This window comes from Leptodactylus fuscus, chromosome 5, assembly GCF_031893055.1.
Source record: "Leptodactylus fuscus isolate aLepFus1 chromosome 5, aLepFus1.hap2, whole genome shotgun sequence".
Classification (NCBI taxonomy): Eukaryota; Metazoa; Chordata; class Amphibia; order Anura; family Leptodactylidae; genus Leptodactylus; species Leptodactylus fuscus.
The window spans coordinates 161,079,512-161,103,963 of NC_134269.1; the positions used below are offsets into that span (position 1 = coordinate 161,079,512).

General features: G+C 41.3%; 1 protein-coding gene across 2 annotated transcripts in view; it reads left to right on the forward strand.

The window, feature by feature from the left end:
• Positions 1-24,452, forward strand: part of LOC142205007 (GDNF family receptor alpha-4-like) — a 41,102-nt gene that overhangs the window by 11,242 nt on the left and 5,408 nt on the right. For both annotated transcript variants that reach the window (XM_075276352.1, XM_075276353.1), the window contains exons 2-4: positions 18,160-18,432; positions 19,675-19,746; positions 23,418-23,757. In XM_075276352.1, coding sequence (XP_075132453.1) covers positions 18,160-18,432; positions 19,675-19,746; positions 23,418-23,757 — 685 coding nt within the window. The remainder of the gene's footprint in view (positions 1-18,159; positions 18,433-19,674; positions 19,747-23,417; positions 23,758-24,452) is intronic.

Here is a 24,452-nt window from a genome sequence, read left to right on the forward strand (position 1 = left end):
TGTATAATACTGGGGGGCTTATAATACTGGGTGGGGTGTATAATACTGGGGGGAGTGTATAATACTGAGGGGGCTTATAATACTGGGGGGAGTGTATAATACTGGCGGGGCTTATAATACTGGGGTGGCTTATAATACTGGGGGGTGTACTAAAGAGCATATAATACTGGGGGGGGGGGGCCTATTTATAAGCACACAATACCGTGTGTGGATGCCACTGTGGAGCATATAATCCTGTGGGGGGGGGGGGGACACCTACTGCGGAGCATATAACACTGGGGGGCTACTGTGGTACTGTGGAGAATATAATATTGTGTGGTGTGCCCACTGCAGAGCATATAATACTGTCTGGGGTCCCCTCACTATTTATATCACACAGTATCTGTTTTATAGCAGACGTGATATTAGTACAGGATGTAAGAATATTACACGGTAACTATAAAACAGATCCTGTGCGATGTAAATAGTGAAAATTAATTGTTCAAAGTACCAAATGCCGAGACCTTTACATTTCAGTACAACGTTGTTTGTATTATTGAAAGCTCTGTAAAGCCCCACATGACTGTAATTTTTGGTCAGTAACTGTCCGCAATTGTGGATCCGCATAGTATTAAGTCTATATTGTCGTGTTGGCACTCCGCAAAAATTTTGTGGGTTTTGGGTTGCAGTTTGGGCACTCGGTCTCTAAAAGGTTCGCCATCACTGCCCTAGGGGCTTACTTGATATAGCCAAAGAAACCTGGGAAATGGCGGCTTCCCCATACTCTAGTGTCATAGAGCATGTAGCTCAAATGCAGGACCGCATTTCAACAGTCATGCCAATTGTAAAAATAACATCTGCAAAGAGCACAAGAGGCCCAAAGCAGAATTTATAATCGTTCTGCCAGAGTCCGAGAATTTAACCCAGGGGACAGAGTCCTTATTTTGGTGCTTACTGTGGAGAGCAAGTTCTTAGCGAAATGGCAAGGCCCATATGAAATCGTGGAAAAAGTAGGGCCAGTCAACTATAAGGTTCATCAACCAGGGAAAACGAAGCCTTTTCAAATCTACCAAGTGAATTTGATTAAGCCCTGGAACCAGAGGGAATCCTTGGTGGCCTCAAATACAGAGCTGTGTGATTCGTTGCCACCAATCCCTCCAGTCCGTGTGAATGAGACCCTCTTAGTGCCCCAACAACAGGAGGCAAAAGAGTTCCTGCAGAAAATTAGACGCAAGTTCTCTAATCTACCAGGGCGTACACACCTGATAGAGCACCATGTAGAGACAGAACCTGGGAGGAAAGTAAACCTCAAACCCTACAGAATACCGGAGACACGTAGGGAGGTAGTGTCAGCTGAGGTTAAGCACATGCTGGAGTTGGGAGTGATTGATGAATCCAAAAGTGAGTGGTCTAACCCAATTGTATTGATACCAAAGCCCAATGTGGTCATTCATAGCCCAGACTGGGGAAGTCATCTCTGTAAGGTGCAGGCAGTACTGGACTCCATAAGTGAGGCAGGCCTTACTATCAACAGTGAGAAATGTGCTTTAGGGCTGGAGGAAGCCAAGTACCTGGGATATGTAATTGGAAAAGGGTAATAAAGCCCCAAATCAATAAGGTGGAGGTGATACAAAACTGGCTAAGACCACTGACCAAGAAGCAAGTCAGGGCATTTCTTGGCATTGCTGGCTACTACTGGAGGTTTGTGCCAAACTTTGCCTCTATTGCAGCTCCTCTCACTGACCTGACGAAAGGTGGGAAGTCAGTGATGATCCACTGGACACCAGAGGCAGATGAGGCGTTCCAGAGGCTAAAGCAAGCTCTATGCCAGCAGCCAGTGCTGATAGCCTCTGGCATTAGGAAGGAGTTGCTGGTGCAGACAGATGTTTCAAATGTATCCAGTAATGTACCTGAGCAGGAAGCTGTCCCCTGCAGAGAAAAACTACGCCATTGTGGAAAGGGAATGCTTGGCCATTAAGTGGACATTGGATGCCCTGAGGTATTACCACCTGGGCAGAAAATTTAAGTTAATAACTGACCATGCTCCTGTTACATTTGTGAAAATGAATAAAGACAGAAATGCTAGGGTTACCAGATGGTTCCTATCCTTGAAAATTTTGAGTTTGATGTAGAACACAGGCCAGGGAAATTATTGGGAAACGCTGATGCCCTGTCAAGGGTGCATTGTATGATGGCCACAAATGCCCAGCCCTCCGGTCTGGAGAAGAGGGGGGGGATATGTAAGCCGATGGCTGGTCAGGTAATGGAGGGGGTGTACATCTCACCCAGACTACTAAGGTGGGTGAGATGAGAAAACTCCAGAAGGAATGTTTGTTCTCAGCAGACAACTTTCATCTGCTGAATATTTTGGTAAATGCTCAGTATTGGGCTGGATTTGGTGTCATTTCACCCCCCTCCAGTCCACACTTTGGGGATATTCCAGCAGCGACTCAGCTGCAGAGAGTCTGCTCATCAAGGGAGCTTAAGAAGTCAGCTCCAACAGCAGACTCTGGGCAGAGCTTGGCTGGAGAGCCAAACAGAGAGGTGATATTTTTGGAGCTGTGTCCTGAATGATTCTACTGGCTGTTAGTTTCTGTTATTCTAAGTGAGGTAACCTATTCTATGTTTAGTTAGAGCCTAGACGGGCAGGTATTTATTTCTGTATTGTTTCCTTTAGTTGCTGCATTACCCTTTTGAGTGAAAATAAACTCTACCCTTCTTTTGAACTAAAGAAACTGGACTTTGTGTCTACGCCACCCCACATAGCAACCCCAGACCCTGACAACAATATATATATATATATATATATATATATATATATATATATATATATATATATTCATATGATATAATTAATTAGATGCATAGCTTTTTAAAAACCACAGCATTTTACAGTCCCTGTGGATCCCATCCACACATTGCAGAAAAATAGCCTCTGCCGTAGATGTGAACATAGTTTTAATACTTTTTTACTTTTTTTAATACATGTTTAATACCTATTACATTAGAGGTGCACACCTATGGTATTGACACTCCTATGATAAAAAGTGCTCTCTAGTCAGTGATCCTTTTTTGTGGTCATGTAGTGAGCGCTGCAGGAGCGGCGACATTAACCGGTTAAGGACCGCCGTACGTAAATTTACGGCCTGCGGTCCAGGTACCTAAAGACCGGACTATTGTAAAAATACGTCCTGTCTTTAGGTACCTATTTCGCGGGGGGAGGGGTGCGGGGAGGACGGGGGTTAGGTGTTACTAACACCTAACCCCTTCCTCAATAACGTCCAGTCGGAACTGAGTCCGACTGGACGTTTTAACCCTTTCGATCGCGCCGTGAAACATCACGGTGCGATCGAAAGGCATCCGCCGACAATTGAAGCTGATCGGCACCCCCCGCGGCGAGATCGGAGGGTGCCGATAGCAGTAAAAGGTAGTCTGGGGTCTGGCCAGTGACCCCAGACTGCCCGGAGCCCCCACATACCTGGTGATCCTGCCAGGACCTTCTGATGTCAGGCTGTGCGTCTACACAGCCTGACATCCTGCTACGGAATGCCATGTGGGACACCTGCATGCTGTGTCTCACATGGCATTCTATATCAGCAAAGTATTGCTGATTGAAGTGTCCTAAATGGACACATGAAAAAGTAAAAAAAAATGTAAAAAAAATAAAATGAAGTGTATGAAAAAAATTAATAAAGTTATAAAGCCCAAAAATCCCTTTTTCTCAATAGAAAATGAATTATATAAAAAAAGAACTAAAAAGACCCTAAAATTGCCCCTACAAAATGGGGTCACTTCTTGGTGAATTCCAGTTTACTGGAACCTCCAGGGCTCTGCAAAAACATCATGGCGCCCAGAGGGTCCCTCTAAATCTGTATCCCAAAAGCTAAAACGCACAGTGGTCCTTCCCTTCTGAGCCCTGCTGTGTGCCCAAGCAGCAGTTTACACCCACATATATAATTTTTTGACCCCCGGGATGGCCCACTTAATAGTTTTAGGAGTGCAGGTCTCTGACAACACAAAGTGGGTGCAACGTATTGGGCACCGAAATGGCATATTTTTAAAAATTTCAATTTTCATTTTGTACATTAATTTTTGGGAAGCATTTTAGGCTCAAAATGATAATACCCCTTGATACATTCCTTGACAGGTGTAGTTTCTAAAATGGGGTCACTTTTGAGGGGTTTCCATTGTATTGATACTTTAGGGGCTCTGCAAATGCGACATGGCACCTGAAAACTATTCCAGCAACATCTGCCCTCCAAAATCCAAATAGCGCTCTTTCCATTCTGAGCCCCAGCATGTACCCATACAGCAGATTTTGGCCACATATGGGGTATTGCCGTGTTCAGAAGAAATTGTGTAACAAACTGTGGGGGGCTTTTAATTCTTAAACTATTTGCAAAATTAAAACTATGGCGCTAAATGGACGATTTATTGGGAAAAAAAGTAATTTTTCATTTTCACGTCCCAATGTTAATAAAATCTGTGAAACACCTGTGAGCCCCAAATACTCACTCTACCCCTAGACAAATTCTATGAGGGGTGTAGTTTCCAAAATGGGGTCATTTATAGGGGGTTTCCACTGTATTGGTACTTTAGGGGCTCTGCAAATGCGACATGGGACCTGAAAAATATTCCAGCAAAATCTGCCCTCCAAAAGCCAAATAGCCCTCTTTCCATTCTGAGCCCCGCCATGTTCCCATACAGCAGATTATGACCACATATGGGGCATTTCTGTGTTCAGCAGAATTTGTGTAACGAACTTTATGGAGCTTTTTCTCCTTTATCCTCTTGTGAAAATTAAAAATTTGGGGCTAAATTGACAGTTTGTTGGAAAAAAAGTAATTTTTCATTTTCATGGCCCAATGTTAATAAAATCTGTGAAACAGCTGTAGGGTCAAAATGCTCACTCTACCCTTTAATATGTTCTGTGGGGGGTATAGTTTCCCAAATGGGGTCACTTTTAGGGGGTTTCCACTGTATTGGTATTCTAGGGGCTCTGCTAATGCGACATGGCACCTAAAATTATTCCAGCAAAATCTGCCATCCAAAAGCCAAATAGCGCTCCTTCCATTCTGAGCCCCGCCATGTTCCCATACAGCAGATTATAGCCACATATGGGGTATTGCCGTGTTCAGTAGAAATTGTTTAACAAACTGTGGGGGGCTTTTACTCCTTTAACCCCTTGTGAAAATGAAAACTTTGGAGATAAAGTGACATTTTAGTAATTTTTCATTTACACATCCCAATGTTAGTAAAATCTGTGAAACAACTGTAGGGTCTAAATGCTGACTATACCCCTTGATGAATTCTGTGAGGGGTGTGGATTCTAAAATGGGGTCACTTTTGGGGGGTTTCCATTGTTTTGGTACTCTAGGGTCTCTGCAAATAAGGCATGGCGCTGAAAATTATTCCAGCAAAATCTGCTGTTCAAACACCCAGTGTCGCTCCTTCCCTTCCATGCACTGCCGTGTGCCCAAAAATCAGTTTACACCCACATGTGGGGTATTTCTGTGCACGGGAGAAATTGCACAATAAACTGTCAGATGCATTTTCTCCTTCAACCCTTTGTGAATGTGTTAATTTTGGGTCTAAATGAATGTATTAGTGAAAAAAAATGAAATGTCTAAATTCCACTGCCATATTATTTTTATTCTTATGAAATGCTTAAAGGGTTAACAAACATCCCAAATGCTGTTTTGAATAATTTGAGGGGTGCAGTTTTGAAAATGGGGTAATTTATGGGGGTTTCTATTATACAGGCCTTTATAATTACTTTCAGAACTGAAGTGGTCCCTAAAAAATTGGTTTGGAGAATTTTCTTGTAAATCTGGAAAATTGCTGTTACACTTGTAAGCCTTGTGACGTCCAAAATAAATTAAAAGACAATCAAAAGATGATGCCAATATAAAGCAGAGATATGGGAGATAATATTTATTCATGTATTTGGATGGTATGACTATCCGCCTGAAAAGCAGAGAATTTCACATTTTGAAAATTGCAATTTTTTTCAAATTTCCTAGTTTTTTTATAAATAAATGCAAAAATATTGATTAGTGTTTACCACTAACATGAAGTATAATGTGTTACGAGAAAACCATCTCAAATTCATTTGTGTAAGTTAAAGCGTCTCAAAGTTATTGCCATTTAAAGTGACACATGTCAGTTTTGAAAAAAGAGGCCTGGTCTTTAACATACTTTTGGGCCTGGTCCTTAACCGGTTAATAGGGGATTGTTTTGTGATTGCATCTTATACTATACCGTATATAGCCCCATTTTTCACATTGTGAGAAAGCCCTCTGGAATTTTGGTTTCTCCAGGTCTTTTACCTTCATCACCCCTTTAGCACATACTAATATTATTTGGTAATATTATATGATAAAATAACTGGAATAAGTATGGTGGCTATTCTGTGACTATTGTCACGAGACCCATATAATTGCATGACATTACTTGCTGCAATGTGTCTGTCCCTATAATGGTGATTTTATTCCTAATATTTGGTGTTGTGTATACAGCAGTGACATCCGTCCTCTGTTCTTTCGTTCAGCATTACCCACACATATAGTGAGCAATGAAAGCACACAAATCCTATTATAGTCTACTTCAAGAACTACTTTCTTCTCTTCATGACTCGTGTGGACACTGCGTGGAAAACACACAGACCTCATTATAGTCTATGGGGTCCATGTGCTTTCATTGCTCACTGCTTTTTAATGCATTTGGCAATTCATTTGTGTGTGTGTGTGGGGGGGGGGGGTCCCAAGCGGACTCCCCAAACGGAATACCGAACGCAGATGTGAACCAGGCCTGAGATGGGAATATTTGCACTCGTGGTCCAAACTTACAGGGATAGCTGAACGTTGATGTTCTACTCTGTCTCTTTAACTTTCATGGAGATGAATGAAAGCTATGAAAATAGAAAGGCACCTTTAACTATGCTGTTTCTGTAACTGTTGAGCTACAGAAACAGTGTAGCTCATGTGTAGTACGCTGCATCCGTAGCTGTCATTCATTTCTATGGCAGAAAGGAAAACATCATAAAGCACCACTGCTTGGCTGTTACCGTAAGGTTTGGTGCACACAACAGAGTGGGAGGGATTTTATAGCAGTATGCACTCAGATAACATCCAAGTACCTTCCATTTCCCATTGACGTTAATGTCAATGTCAGAGCAGGATAGGATCTGTTCCATAATCATCAAAACGGAGTGGAGCATTGGACCCCCCATCTGAAGAGCATCACCTAGAGGCCTAACGCCTGGCTTGGTGGTTAAGAGCAGTTATCACCTCAACATTCGTTTCAGACATCTATTGGCAGTCCAAGCAGATTTACCAGGAAGAATAGTGCTGCATATAGAATTACTTTTCATGAGAAAATACCGAATTCCACATCAAAACTCAATTTATAGTCAGTGGGGTTCATCGTGAACCATGCTATCTATCATACAACAGACCTGGCAATGCGTCCTGTTTCTGCTATAAATGGAAACCTTAATGCAATTGGGAAGAGAGTCTGATTATTGGTTAGTCGAGGTAAAATAACTTCTGTATTTGACCACTCGTAGTTATTCACCAGGTCAACATTTTAGCCCGATACATTTTATGTAGAATGGGTTTCTTTATTCTTTGTTGTTTTATATGCATTTTCATAAATCTGCAAATCTTATAGATAAAAGTGTATTCTAAGGTCTCCATAATAGGCAATAGTACTATGCAAAGTTCACAAATAATCTTCAGATCACTCCCTGGTCCATTTCTGACATATCTATATCTGAGGAACTATTATTCTCACATAATGAATAGACTTCAGTCATCTTCAAAGAAGCTGAACTTGGGCGGCAGCCAGACAATCTGACATAGGCTAAACATCACCGCAAAATTCAGAGAAATGCAAGAATTCTAACCATGCCAAACAATCTTGTCTTATGTGCCAGGAAGTAGGTTTCTGGATGAACAGTTATAGCAAAAATAGAGTAAAGGAATGATCATATTGTAATGGAGTGATGTGTATTCCATAAACTCAATAAACTTATTCCAACAACCTCTGGGCAAGCTCTCCCAACTGAGAATACTACGGTAAATTCAGTGGTGTCCGGCAGGTATAGGATATACAAGAAGTGTTATCAAGCTTCAAACCTTCAAAACCAGAAAGGTCTTCCCAAATAAATTTGGGACAGGAGCAAAAACCTACTATTTACTATATGACCTCTGAGAGCCGGATTACTGGAAGAGAAGAATGGTCTACATCAGTGGCTTCTAAAGAATCCCCAAAACCATTAAGCAGAAAGTGTAATGTAAAAAACTGACAGATGAGAAAAACATAGGTGGCAAGTGAGGGCGGTAAAATACAGGAGGGAAACAATATGCTTGAAAATAAAATAACAAAGTATTCAGCATTTTCTCCTTTATATTTTGTTCCATGTTACAGTAATAACTGAGAAATTTGTAAAGAAACTTCTGTGTGTGTCAGAGGATCAGTCGTGTCCTCTGTAACGACTCTAGCTGTTCGGATCTCTGCGCCACCCTCTGCTCACACAATGCGGCGCAGGAGCCGTGTTCAGTTTGATTTCTTGCTTAGAATTTTTTGTTTCTCTGTCTGAACACTGCTCTATTACCTCTCCTCTGGAATTGAATTGCCACCAGATCCTTCTCCTGGACCTTGTTTCCCTCTGTTCCTCAAATAATTTAATCTTATTCTTGCCTTTGTGATTGACAGCCTGTCAACCAGTCAAGTCCTGGGCTTCCTATATACTGGTCATCAGCCCATACAGGTTTGCTGGCTATTTTGATTGTCCTGTGAATTTGTCCTCACTAGCTTCCTACTTGCTCTTACTATTGAATTATTGACTTCTGACCTTTGGCTGTCCTTGTGACTACTCTTTTGGATTACAATTTTGTACTGCTTTGTCTCTCTGGCTTTTGATCCGTGCTTGCTGACTTTGCTTTTGTGTCGTTTTATCCTGTCTTGTTCTGTGTGACACTTATTTCTAGGAAGGGATTTGCCACTCAGTTGTCGTCTGTCTCCAAGTAGGCAGGGACAGTGGTTGGGACAAGTTTAGGGTTCACTGTCTCTGTCTTTCCTGTCTGGCCTCCACTATTCCAGCAGCAGCACTAGGGAATTGCACAACTAGCAATTCCCTTACATCCTCCCCCATCCTCCTCATTAGCCAGTGTCTAGCTGTAAGACAATTGGCTAGAGCAGTCCCACCACCCCCATCTGCAGTTGGACATGAAATCATTAAACCCTGCTGTAAGTGATCACTCCCCTACATGGAAAATGGAGGGATTGGATGATAATATGGCAATCTGGGATCCTTTGACCAAACTATCAGCAGCTCTTCACAATTTTTGGAGAATTAGTAAATGTAGCTCTTAAAATACAATCTGAGAGAGAAAACGCAACTATACGTAATACTGTGTCTATCAGTCTTCCTCACTCACCATCAGATACATTCTTAAAGAGGACCTTTCATCACTTGGGGCACATGCGCACTGTTGGCTTTCATGATCTGTGCCCCAGGTGAAGAGCTCTTGATGCCGGTACCGTGGCTCTTCACCATCAGAAGGGCGTTCCTGACAGTCAGTTAGGGACGCCCTTCTTCACAGCAGCGCCTATAGTGCTGTACTGTGAGAGCGGGGAGGAACGCCTCCTCCCCTTCTGATAGTGAAGGGCATTCCTGACAGATGGTGAAGAGCTATGGTACCGGCACCGATAGCTCTTCACCTAGGGCACAGATCATGAAAGCTAACAGTGCGCTGAATTCAGCACACTGTCGGCTTTCTAGCGGTATATAAAACCTCATGTGCCCCAACTGATGAAAGGTCCTCTTTAAGGGGCTGTTCACATCACATTCTGACCATTCATTTAATTCTTAAGTTTTATAGATACAAAAAACTAATGCTAATAATATATGAAAACTGGGGCAGCATGGTGATTCAGTGGTTAGCACTATAGCCTTTCAGCGCTGGAGTCCTAGGTGCGAATCTGACCAAAAGAAAACATCTGGAAGGCGTTTGTATGTTCTCCCTGTGTTTGCGTGAGTTTCCTCCCACACTCCAAAGACATAATGATAGCGAATGTAGATTGTGAGCTCTATATGGCACTCAGTAGCATTGCAGAATATGATGGCGCTATATAAATAAGTAAAATAACAATAAAATTGATGATAATCTGTTTACATAAATTCCATGTTAAAAGGGAGTCTATTGCCTCACCACGCATATTCAGCTGCCTCCACCATATTACCGAGCACATTAGTGATAGACATAATATCTCTTATGTATGTCACTTTTGTAGATTTGGAGAAAAGCTTTGAAGTCTTATACAAATGAGGGTTTTGGTGCACTGGGGGTGGGGATTTCTTCTCAAGTATGATGGGTGATGTCATAACAGTGGGAGAATCAACTCTTATTGCGTGGGTTGGCACAGAGGGGAGATAGTAGGGGTCTGAGTGTCAAGAGCAATGGTCCAGGGAGCCGCAGGCCCACTCCAGTGTACAACTGACATATATGTATAAAACTTCTCCAAATCCACAAAAGTGACATACATATCAGATGTATGTTGTTGTTTTTTTTATCACAATAATGTTCTCTGTAACATGGGGGGTGGCAGCAGTTGTATATGCTTGGGGAAGGTGATAGCCTCTCTAAAAGTGACAATGGATCAGTTTCTTTCATACTACACTTTTGTGTCCCACAAAAAGACTATGGACAGGTATGTTCCTCAGTTTACACCCATTTTGATCATAAGTTGTTTTTTTTATGTAAAACTGTAAAACTGATCAGTTAAACTCATGGAAAATGTGATGTCAATGGTGCTTAAGGTGGAAGACGGAGTTCTTATGTGCATAGTCATATAGTCATTGCTCAAGAGATACAGCTATGACGCTAGTGTCTTTCAGATCCTTGGAACTGGGAGCCATCTTGCAGGCCTTGTCATGCACATCCCATCATTTAGTAACTGGATATTACCCAGAACATTTTTATGAACAGCTGCTGTCAAATATATGCAAACTAGAGAAATACCACAGAATACACAATACCTTCTGCCTAACCAGATAGATAAAAAGTTCCATAAAAAGATGAACAATCTCTGCACCTCGCCACAGTAACCCTTTCACAACAGAAGACTTTTGGATCAGAAAATGCAGATTCTCACCTGGTGCTTAAAGTGTCATATCAGGAAAGGTCAGTTCTTAGAGCGCAGGGCAAATATGCACAAGGCTCTGATCACAGGTTATAAATTAACCCTATTGTTTTCCTGATAAGAGCAGTTTAACCAATATATTCTAACATAACAGCTGATTCGTGCTTAAGTAAACATACGCTTTTCCATCTGGAGGGATGTGGTGAACGATCCTTCCATCTGGTCCTGTGTGCAAGAGGTGGGTGGGAGGTGGAGAAGGTACAGTATAGATTACTGTAAAACAGAGGCTATGGGAGATATTGGTGTCATGCCCCAATTGGAATACAGAGCTATACATGTATCTGTGTACTAATACAGCATTTCAGAGGTTTGGGACTATGAGAAAATCAGAGAGTTGCAACATTACCTGTCGGTGGGGGCTTTAAAATACAATAGGAATTCTTCATCTCCAAACCTAAACCTGTACTAAGGGGATAACCTTAATACCACAAATGTAATTCATTGTGTTGCCATCTAATACATTATTGCTGATAAATAATGATTATAATTCCAAAATTGGTGACGAACAATGGTTTCCAAGCCTCATAGGGAACCAAGACACAAGAGAAAACTGATGCCTAAGTGGCTCAATGAACAAAACCGACATTTTGGGTTAATGGAAAGAAAACTACCCAGATCTCAATCCCAATGAGAACCCTTGGTCAAAAAAAAAGTGGGTGGAAAATAAAAACACAGAAAGGGTGCATTCACACTGAGTAAACGCTAGCTTATTCTGAACGTAAAACACGTTCAGAATAAGCGGCGTCTAAAGCAGCTCCATTCATCTCTATGGGAGCCGGCATACGAGCGCTCCCCATAGAAATGAATGGGCTGCTTCTTTCACTCCGAGCAGTCCCATTGAAGTGAATGGGGAGTGCCGGCGTGTACACTCCGGCATGAGCAGAGCTTACCGTATACGCCGGCACTCCCCATTCACTTCAATGGGACTACTCGGAGTGAAAGAAGCAGCCCATTCATTTCTATGGGGAGAGCTCGTATCCCCGCTCCCATAGAAATGAATGGAGCTGCTTTATACGCCGCTTATTCTGAACGTGTTTTACGTTTAGAATAAGCTAGCGTTTACTCAGTGTGAATGCACCCAAATTGTGATAAACTCCGAGCACTAAATATACCAGAGTGGGCTGTCATCTGTCAGGATTTGGCCTAGTAGCCGATATACAGCATGTCAGGGAGAATTGTAGATTAATAAATAAGGGTCAACGCTGGAAATGGGAGTCTTTACATAAACTTGATGTAATTGTCAATAAAAGTGTAAAACGTATAAAATGCTTATAATTGTACTTCAGTAGCCGTAGAAACATCTGACTAAGGGGGCGTTCACACTACCGTCAGTGTCCGATAGCTAGTGTCCGCTGCTAGTGTCCGTTCAAAATCTTGCACGGACATTAGGAGCGGACACTAGCTGTGTCCGTGACATTTTTCATTCATCTAAATAGCGATCGGGTGCGTTCGTAAAGATGTCCGACTTTTCAAGCGGACAGAAAAAACCTACATGTCGGGTTTTGCTGTCCGCTTGAAAAGTCGGACATCTTTACGAACGGACAGTTAAGGAAGGGCACGGAGTGCAAAAGAACGCACCTTATCGCCATTTAAATGAATGAAAAATGTCACGGACACAGCTAGTGACCGCTCTTAATGTCCGTGCAAGATTTTGAACGGACATTAGCAGCGGACACTACCTGTCGGACAATGACTGTAGTGTGAACGCTCCCTAAAAGATCGGAATCGCTGAAACAGCAAACTTTGTGAGTAGTCAGTCTCAAACCTTTTGGCTGAGGTTGTAGCTTTTCATGCATCATTAGCAGGTGGTTCTCAGTTTGCCGTCTCTGCTGTCAGTGGTCATGCTTCCACTAGTTCTGAATATCGCTATGTACACTGCATGAAGACCACTAAACATCTAGGTCACACTTGATGTGAATGCTGCTAGATGACATGAGCGTTCATTTTAGGAGGTTAATTTAGACAAAGCAATCCCCACTGCAGAGAGTAACCATGTCTACAGTGACTCAGTTTAGTAGAAATGCACCTCTGAAGCTCTTCCTGGCATTGACTGTGTACATTCTCCTGGAGCCATTGGCTCAGATTTACTAATACTGTATAAAAGCTAGACTAGACATAAATCAGAGAGAGATAAATCAGATGTATTCTTACACGAGGTTCACACCTGCGTTGGGATTTCCATTCTTGGGGATACGAACAACGTCTGGTATTACAGTTTTGCTCCAGTGAAGTCAATGGAGTTGAACTATACTACTGCACACAGTCTGGGGACATTTGTGGTGAGGTGTTTGGTTAAAAGGAGCTAAGCTTCTCGTCTAATATTCAATCACCTTCTATTCAGAAATCCTTTCCATCCAGTGGACCTTGACTGTACTATGTAGCAGGTCTGAGTTATAGACTTTATTGTGTTCTTGTTAGGAAATACTCTCCCAAGTAAACTCTTAGAATGTTTTGTGATGTTTCTGTTTTTGTGAGTATTTTACGAGATAGAAATTCTCACAAATTCAGCATTTAGTTCATGATGTGGCCATACTTTTTTTTTGACTAGAGCCTTTATCATACAAAAGATGGCACATTCCCAATGTATTTTTTGGGAAAAAAATAATATTTTCATATTTTACATTTTCAAAATATCAAAAAATGAAAATGGCCCAATGCTAAAGTTTGGACACCCTGCACAGTTAGTACCTAGTAGCACCCTGTTTGGTAAGTATCACATCTTGTAAACACTTTTTGTAGCCAGCCAAGAGTCTTTCAGTTCTTGTTTGAGGGATTTTCGTCCATTCTTCCTTGGAAAAGTCTTCCAGTTCTGTAAGATTCCTGTGTTGTCTTGCTTACACTACTCTTCTGAGGTCTAGCCACAGATTTTCAATGATGTTCAGATCAGGTGACTATGAGGACCATGGTAAAACCTTCAGCTTGCGCCTTTTTAGGTAGTCTATGGTGGATTTTGATGTGTTTAGATGTGCCAATGTCTGCTGTTTTTTGGCACAAGGTTAGAGGAGGCTGGGTATTAATGAAGCTGTAAAATTTCCATCACTTGGTGTTTCCTAACAATGATAGTGAACAAGCCATAACTCTAACTGGCTAATTCAGGTCTGAGACCTTGGTCAAAGTTATCTGAGCACACAAATCTACAAGGATTCCCAAACTTTAGTACTCCTTTTCCTTTTACACTCTAAAATTGTACTGAAACATAATAATACACTGATATTGCTTAAAATTACAGACAAGTGTGTTTAATCTGATTTTAAAAGATCATTTCATCTTCAATTTGCTTTACTGCTCACAATAACAGTCATTTTAACCAACTTTTGCACTTCACTGTATATATCCATCATCTACACCAATCCGCTGTTCTCAGAAGCCATTGGTGCCAAACTCAACACTAAGAAGCATGGCTGAGCCAAGTCGCTGCAGCTCAGCTCCTATTCAAGTGAATGGGAATGAAGGTGCAGTAAACTGATATGGTCACTAAATGGGCAGTGGTGCTATAATAACTATTATTCCATTTTGCACTGCAGTGTCATACCCTACAAACAGCACCTAGTTGGAGCCATCCTCATGCTCCAGCAGGACAGTGATACTAAGCCTTACTCCCAATTACTTAGGAAAAAGCATTGAGCTGGTTTATGACCTGTAATGGATTAGCCAGTACAATTACCAAATTTAAACCCTATTAAGCATACATTATGAAAATTGACAGCTAGAAAGCCAATATGGTGCGAGACTGGATCTCCTACAGATGGGCAGCTCTTTGGAGATTGTAAAATGATGTCAAAACTTTTGACTGGTATTACATATATATTTATTATGGAAATGTATTACAGACGGTAGGAATATTGTTTAGTTACCAGATAGTCTAACTTTAAATTGCTGTTACCTTTTTTATTTGTTTCATCTGGAAGGGTCTTAAAAGATTTCAGGAAGTGCAAATAAATTTTAATAGAAGGTCAAAAGGCATGTCAAAGGTTTACTGGTAGTCAAGCAAGTAGCAGGGAAAAGTCAGCAATAATGACATAGTATAGCTCAGCGCTTTTCACATAAACATTGGAGGCTTTGATGCATATTCCGTCAAATATGTGGGACAAAATTGCAAAGCATGTATTGCTAATTTGTCTGGTAAAATGAGGGATATTATGACAGAAGCCCAACAGCCCCAATTATAGTCAATGGGGACTCTGCGGCCAGTGTTGTCCATTATGTAACAGTTACATACCTTGCTTGCTTTCCATTTTTCTAGTTCTATGCCAGCATGCAGGCTCATCTATTCATGTTATAGGAGTGGTACTGTATAGGATGGGTCTTGGGAAGTGCAGCGCCTCTACTATTACTTGAATAGGAGAACCTGCACATGCTCCCTGTCCACTGCCGTAACTTTAACAGCCCAGGCAGAAAACGGATTATTTGTACAAGAGAGCAAATATATATCCTTGTACCGTGTTAGCCAGTGGATATGAAATGAAAGAAATTTTCTGAGAGAAGCTCGATATGTCATCAAAAAACTTTTTGAGTTAGCCATTAAAAAAGGTATCAACTACTGAGGACTTCTCTCAGAAAATTTCTTTCATTACAAGAGAGCAGACATGGAAGTTCCTGTTGGTGGGAGTAGTTGAGAATTGTTTTGTCTATGAAGTATATCAAGTTAATCTACTCAGCATCAATCGTATTCATAAACGTATTGGGCAGATTTACTAAACTAAGTGCACCACAATCCCAAAAAGTGCCAAAAATGGTGGTAGAAACTGAGACTAGGTAGTCTAGACGTACCAAATTTATCATCCAATTCAGCTACTATGAAGCTTGCATTGCTTAAGAATTAGACAGGATTAGTAAATCTGCTGCACTGATTTTATTTGTCAGCATGGCTTCATTGGAATACAAAAATACACATTATAGTGTGGACCACAAATGGGACATTATAGTGTGTTGGTGCCACAAAGGGGACATTTTCGTATGTGGACCCACAAGTGAACATTATGCTGTGTGGGAGTCACTTATGGGATGTTATACTGTGGGGCTTCCTCAAGGGGGCATTATATTGTATGGATGCACAAATGGGGCATTATGCCATAATGGGGGACACTAAAGGGACATTATACTGTGTGAAGACACAAGTAGACTAGATGGGATTGGATAAAGTGAAAGTGGGCATTGGGGGGTTGGAGGCATGGCTCATCACACGTAAATGTGTTGCTGTGTGCAGATTTCGTTTCTCTTTCTGTCCTTGAACAGTTATGGAGGCTTGTACTACTGTAAAGCTGAGCTGCTGTATCTAAGCTTCAATATTAGAAAAAAATTATTATTATCCCAGGGCATCTAAAATGAAAAATAAGGCAACTTCACAAATTGTACTAATTAAAAACTTCCTGTCGTTTTGTGTCTACAGCTCCTTTGCAGATCAATATCTTTCTATGGAACTAGACTATAAAAAACCTCTATATACCGTATTTTTCGGACTATAAGACGCACCTAGGTTTTAGAGGAGGAAAATAGGGAAAAAAAATTTTGAAGCAAAAACTGGTAAAATATTTAATATATGGGAGTTGTAGTTTTGCAACAGCTGCAAGGCCACATTGACAGGTGACCCTGCAGCTGTACGGGGACGCATAGAGTGTTTTTTTTTGCGGGGCCAGAAGTACTTTTTAGTTTACCATTTTGGGGAATGTCTATTGCTTAGATCACCTTTTATTGAAAAAAAACCGGTGGTTTATGACATATGATCTTCTACTTTTATATATATATATTCTAGGGACAGGAGGTGATTTAGAACTTTTATTTATTTCATATTTTTATTATATATTTTTAAAGCTTTTTTTTTTTTTTTTTTTTTTTTACTATTTCCCCCCCCCCCCCCCCCGGGGCTTGAGCCTGCGGTCGCTTGATTGCAAGTCCCATAGACGGCAATACAACTGTATTGCCGTCTATGGGACATTCTGTCTATTAGTATTACGGCTGGTCATAGACCCAGCCGCAATACTAATATAGCAGTGACAGGCCTGGGAGCCTCATTAGGCTCCCGGCTGTCACCCGAACAGGTCGGCTCCTGCGATATCGTCGCGCAGGAGCCGGCCTGCAACTTTACAGGTACGGGGCTGGTGGGGACCGGCCCCGGGGGAGAAGGGGCCACCGATACTGACCCGGCATCCGCTGTACTAGAGAGGCGGATGCCGGGGAGGGATAGACGCCGGAGCCTGAGACATCGCTGCCCTGCCCTGCATGAAGCCAGCTCCCGCTGCTGGCTTCATGTAGGGCAGAGAAGCGCAGCGATGTCGCAGGCCCCGGCACCTGTAATGGCGTCTATCACTTGCCGGCTTCCGCCTCTCTATTACAGCGGATGCCAGGCGCCACAATCGGCCTATAAGACGCACCCTTCTTTTCCCCCCAAATTTGGGGGAAAAAAGTGCGTCTTATAGTCCGAAAAATACGGTAAGCAGATCCTATAGGCTGCCTTCCATTGGTGCCCTTATTTTAGTTCTTATAAAAGCATACATATTGTACACAGGGTTTGTTGGTGGTTTATTGCCATGAAAACATATAGTTCTGCATAGGATTTTTTGCAGAGTTGAACATTTGATACATTGAAGCAACAGAATAAAATTGGTGTATGAAGATAGATATAGCCTCTAAGGCCTCATGTATACGAATGTACTTTTTATCCACAATTGTGGATTCGCAGTTGTGGATAAAAGTACGGACCAATACATTTCAATGAACCCATACACACAGTCATACTTTTTGCGGCTCTGAGTCTGGGCTGAATTGAAAAACCACAAAATATGGCGTAGGTTCTATATCTGTCCTTACTTGCATGCATGCATGACCCATGGATACCAATGCATGTGTCATCCATGCCATTTTTACTGACCCATAGACTGCACATGATCATGTGCATGTAGGATTTTACTGATGCTCCATGTTAGCAGTAATAGCCGCTTCATATGATCTTATCTGTGTTTTTCTTCTCTTCAGCTTTCACCTTGTCTGTTAACTCTTCGGAACTGAATGACTGCATATCTGCAGAAGTGCTGTGTAAGAATGATGCCTTCTGCAATGATAGTTACCTTGTATTGAAGAACTGCTCTAATGCAGACGCCATGTATCCATTAAGTGCTGCAGATTGTCAACAGGCAGCTAAGCAAATATTTCAGACTCCCATGATCCACTGCAAATGTCGCCATCGTATGAGGAAAGAAGAACATTGTCTAAACATTTATTGGACTGTACATTCTGACTATATACCCGGTGAGCACTTTACACAACTTTCTATCTCATGTGAAAACATAACACGTAGTAACTCATAGTCTTTGTATGGCCTGGTGGAGGCGTCACATCATTCATGAGCAGGCATGTGCACCTGCGACTCCTGGGTTATGAAGGATGGCATTCAGTCGTCATAAATGTTCCCCAATATTTATATACTTTTAATGCTCTCTTGTCATGTAAACCTTAAAGGGGTTTTCCAGGTTTTTCATATTGATGACAATATCAGATTGGTGGGGTCCAGAATCCAGCACAAGTGATTGGTAGCTAAGGTGCAGTAGTGTCACTATACAAGTGGATTAAGGTTGGCAAAAAGCCCCAATCTGAATAAATTGGCCCCAACATGCTGTCCATGACCGTGCTCTAATAGGACATGTGAAACTGGACTTTCCAAATCTGACAACTGCCTTAAGTGGCACAAATTTGTTTTAGATATCCAAAAAAGGATTGTAAGATTGTAAAGGTTTCAGCATAAAAATTGTGATGGATTAGATTTCCCTATGTCTCAAAATTCTACTAGGCTTGGTTATTATCCAGAAGATCAGATAGCAGAAATCGTGTGAGCTGCGATAGGGAGAATACTTTGGCTCACTTCCTAATGTTCACAAGACTCCGGGGTTTTTGAACTAGAGGTCAATAATATTATACTTGTTGATTTAAAGAGGTTGATTGCAATACTAGACTCAGCCAATGGATAAGAGTGGCGCTGTTTCCACACTCACTGTTTTCTTCTCCTTTAAGGGTCTATTCACACTGAGTTTTTTGGCGAGATTTTGGTGAGGAAAAAATCAGGAATTAGGAAATTGTTTTTTGATGCAATTTTTGGAGCGTTTTTTTGAGGCTTTTTTTAGTTTTTTTTTTCCTCCAGCACAGTGTAAGGACCTTGAAAAAACTGCTAACAGTTTTTCCAATTGCGCACCCAAATCAGCAGCCTGGATTTTCTGCCTTCCATTGACTGTGTTGGTTTTTGCAGGTTGAATCCGCCTAAAGCAAGCTTTTATTTCCGCTAGCGGAAATATTCCGCGAGTGGAAAAATAAAGTGAGATGAACCCATAGAACTGTATGGGGAGGTGTTTTTTCCACATAGATTCTGCGTCAAAATCAGCGCCAAAAAACTCTGTTAATGGACCTTAAGGGTTCACGCAGAACTATAAGCCTTCATTTGAAAAATCAGACTACAACTGCTGCCATATCCTATAAATTCACTGTGTACTGTTCTCGTAGGTTCCCTGGCTTCTTCCAGCTCTCCATATGCAGATGAGTTAGAAATCAAGGAGCCTCCCATTTTCGCTTATGGTAATTATTTCTTATGTGTTTCTGTCTAGGTAGATATTGCATTGTTACATGGAAATGGTACTTTACTAAAGTGTACAATAAATATTTTTTGTGTATTTGGGTGGAGTCATTTAAATGGTGAATGAAAAATGAAAAGACAAAGAGTTTACGCCAGGACTCCATTTGGCATGAACACCACAATTTGGCCGTGGTGGAAAATGCAGCATGTCAATTATACGCACAGAAACGCCGGCGATTATAGGTGTAATTGAAGCAGAAAGACTTTCTGTTAAAAGTACTGCGGAAAAAAATGTGATGCGATGCATTCAGCCTTTCCACGGTGAAGCCGTTTTTTTTGGCCACACACAAATTTGGACATGCAAGAGTTTGTGTCTGGCCCAAAAAAATGGTTTGCAGGCTGCATACGGACATATGGACACCGGCGGTTTGCTTTAAAAACCCATTAAAGTGAATGGGGTTTAAAACTGACCACTAGAAAGCCATCCCCAATGCAGTTTTGCAGGGGCTTAGGACGGAAACCTGGCAGACTGACACAGGGCGCACAGTGGCGTATCACATAGAAGGCAATAGGTAAAAAAGCCTCCTATTGATTTCAATGGGTAGCGCGCGTATGCCGGCACCCATAGAAATCAATGGGATCTGTTTTTACGTCGCTCATTCTCAATGCGTTTACGTTCAGAATCAGTGGAGCGTAAACTCTATGTGAAGGCTCCCTAATACTGGATTCTTGTGCAGGAGACGCAGCTGCTGAAAAATTTGCTTCACTCACACGCTACTGCCTGAGCTGTGTTTGATATAGTCAGTAGGGGATTATATAATTTTTAGGCTAAGGCCCTACATAGTAAACCACAGCCAAAAAGTGCTGAGGAAAGACCACGACAGAAACGCATTGCATTTTTTACCTCAGCGCTTTTCACAGAAAGTCTGCAAAGGTTTCCTCTGCAGAATTTTTGCCTCTATTACAACTATATGGAAGCCATCACCGTTTCCGTAGGTATAATTGACTTGCTGCAATTTACTAAAACACAATGTTAAATATGTAAGGAAAATGCACGCAATTTCTCCGCTAAAATTACCATCCTGCTTTTTTCTAAAACACTTTAGTTTTTGAAAACACAGCTTTTCCTCAACTGTTTTTTTTCTGCAATGTATGTATGAGATTAATGAAATCTCATTCAAGCAAAGGTCCCAAGTTGTGGAAATTCAGTGTTATATATATATATATATATATATATATATATATATATATATATATATATATATATATATATATACACTGTATATATAATGTAGATTGTGAGCCCCATACAGGGATCACAGTGCACATTTTTTTTCCCTGTCAGTATGTCTTTGTAGAATGGGAGGAAATCCACACAAACACGGGGGGGAACATACAAACTCCTTGCAGATAGTGTTCCTGGTGGGATTTGAACTCAGGACTCCATTGCTGCAGTGCTAACCACTGAGCCACAGTGTTGCCCCAACTTTTTTTTTTAATATTTTCCATTCCTTTTGGAGTCCTCTGGACTTTGGCTCAAAATAACACAGCAAAAAACAGCTGCATTTCCGCAACCAAGATACAACCATCATGCTCACTAAAAATCTTACCAAACAAACTCCAGCGGACCAAATATATTTTTACCTATAGCTGGAGCTCAAATCTTTTTACAGGTCAACTCCTCTTATTGGTAAATGCATGGTAAGCGGGGAAGCAGATGAGAACACTCTACAGTATCAGAATATGATACCGTGAACAATGTAAAAAACACATTGCAATACAGAGACCAGTTCTTAGCTTAGAGACTTAATTAAGACATTTTCCGTATACACCCAGCCCAGGACCTTGTGAATTTGTTACATACTTTGACAGCTATATATCTACATACTCAGAGACTATTTTGACTAATAACATCTGTATCCATTACATGGCCAGGTGTTGGCCTTGTCTTGTGTGTTTTCACACATGGTAGTATTCCACTAGGATTATTTATTCAGGATTTCTTGATCTGGGTCACTCTACTTAAATTCCACATACAAGATGTTACGCATTGGAGTGAAAGACACATGGAAACCACATGTCTGTATTACCTTTCCCTAACTGAACTTGAAGAACCTCAGAAAGTACTCAATCTTTTCTTATGTACATTCTAATTATATATTATGTTATATATGATAAGATAGCCTTAAAGGTCTCTACAACAGTAAACAATAGAATCTATCAGGGGACACACAGTATACAGTTCCCTATGTGGGGCTTCTGGTGTATAACAACAGCACATGGTATATAAGACATCTCGCCAACAACAAGACCTTACCATCATGTTAGTCCATTGAAGGGCTTATTTAGAATTTATTAACACAATAGTCAATAATGGCTCTATGACGGACATTTTAAAACCCATGTATGTCTGTGGGTCTATTCACATGTCTATTTCTGTATCCATCAAAACTGACAAAGGTAGAGGATGTCAGGTTTTTTTGACAGCCATGTGAAATGTTCTGTCAAAAAAACCAACATGTAAATCGATAGACATTCATATAAATTTCTCATGGGTTTTAAAGGAACACCGAAAAAACTGCAAGGCAAAGGTCTGTTTTCCTTGCTGACAAGAGGTGTGGCTGTAAGGGGTGCAGAGATGGCAATCACTCCTAAGACTAGGAACCTCAGGGGACCTAAAAGTCTCTCTATAACATGAGAAGACACCAGTATTATAAATAGTACAATGTAAAGGGGGGCCCCATACATATTTTACATTAAGCCTACAAGCTTCCAGTTATGCCTCTATCCATGACTATAGTTGGTTAGGGGCTCATTTTCCCTTTCTGAGAATCAAATATCTTAGCTTAATATCAGCAATACACATGATATGCCCTGTTCAGTCGACAGCTATCTAGTAGCGTTCTCTGATACATACACACTCAGCACATCCGAGTAACGTTCTGCATGGGAAGAAAGAACTGCTGCAAGACAACTCTGGTCCTGGCATATCTCCCTAAGAACCACAGGAGCCGCAGCTGCAATCTACACCTTTTCTACAATTCCAGTGTACAGACATGTGCAGTGCATTGTATTACCCAAGATCTAGACCAGGGGTCCTCAAACTTTTTAAACAGTGGGCTGGAGGCAGAGCAGGTCGCACAGACATCGGGAATGGTGCCCTCCAATAGGTAAAGTGAAGTGCGCTCCATGGCCTGGCCCGAGCTCCCCAGGAGCTTCATTATAAATGCACGCCTGCCGGTGTTGTCGGCGAGGCCAGACAGAAGTGCTTGGCGGGCCGCATGTGGCCCTCGGGCCGCAGTTTGAGGACTCCTGATCTAGACGAATACAGCGCATGCTACACTCTTTAACCTACCATAGAGCTCTGTGATATATCAGATTTGATATATGTCTTATTCGTGACAATTTAAGCCGACATCGGAGTGGTTGACAATAGCAATTAGAGCCCAACCTTTCATCTTTCTATTGCTTGTATTATAAGAAGTGATTTCATTGGTTACTGTACTGCCTTTTTTACTGCTATATATAGGTGTATGTGTGTGTATATATATATATATATATATATATATATATATATTTATATGTACATATCAATATAATCATACAGTCGCTATATTGTCAGTGTTTGTCCTTTACCCGATCAATAAAAAATGATTGTAATCTTTCATTCCAGAGCGTGACATGGATCTTGGACCTAACGCTTGTGTAAATCAAGCGACAATTTGTGGCTCCCATGAGAAGTGTAGTCATCTGAAGAGTGACTATGTTAGACACTGTGCCACAAAAGCTGACGGTTCCTGCGATCGACACAAGTGTCACAGTCACCTCCGGAACTTTATTAAAAAAGTCCCTATAGAATTTATAAAGCAGCTCCTATTTTGTCCTTGCGATCATGATAAATATTGCGGAGAACGTCGACGCCAGAATATCGTCCCCAAGTGCTCTTTTGAGGAAAAGAAAAAGAAAAACTGCCTGCAGCTTTATGACACCTGCATGGAGGACAACTTGTGCAAGTGAGTACTGTGGGAATAGTCAGTCTGTTATTGTAGGGGAATCCTGAATATCTAGACAATGCTACACAAGGCCATGTTGAAATCCAGTCCTCCCCATCATCTGAGGTTCCTTGGAGATCAACAAGTAACAGAGCTGCCACCAGTAGTAACTGAGCCCCTTAGATTCCCCTCCCCCATGCTTTGTGTTTGATTAAAATGTCATTGGGACACTTAGGGGAGTATAGATCCATGTTCCCACAGTGGGCATGGTTTTGTGGGGTCCCTACCATACAACTGGTGGGAACAGGGAAATATGAGGCTAAATGGATATTGCTACAAGCAGTAACTCATGGCTGCTAGGTTCTGAGAAATATACATGTAAAATGAACTAATAGCTTATAATAGTCATAGAGAGCTTTAGCAAAGCCTTTTAATGTTTCTGTCAAACCACTAAAGATAACATTCTGTTGAACCAAAATTGGTTCTGCTGACATCACAAAATCCCATTAGTGTAGTATTTAGCAATGCTGAACACTATATACTGGAGAACAGGCTGTAGTTTTCCCATGAAAACCAAAGCCCGTCAGAAAAAAAAATCAGCTGCCAAATGTTAGGGAATAGGTTAGATAAAGTCTATCATGCATAATGCTGTGTTCCCATATGTTATAAGCTTATAGGAGTTTATTCCCATTGAAAAAAACATGTACACATAGTTA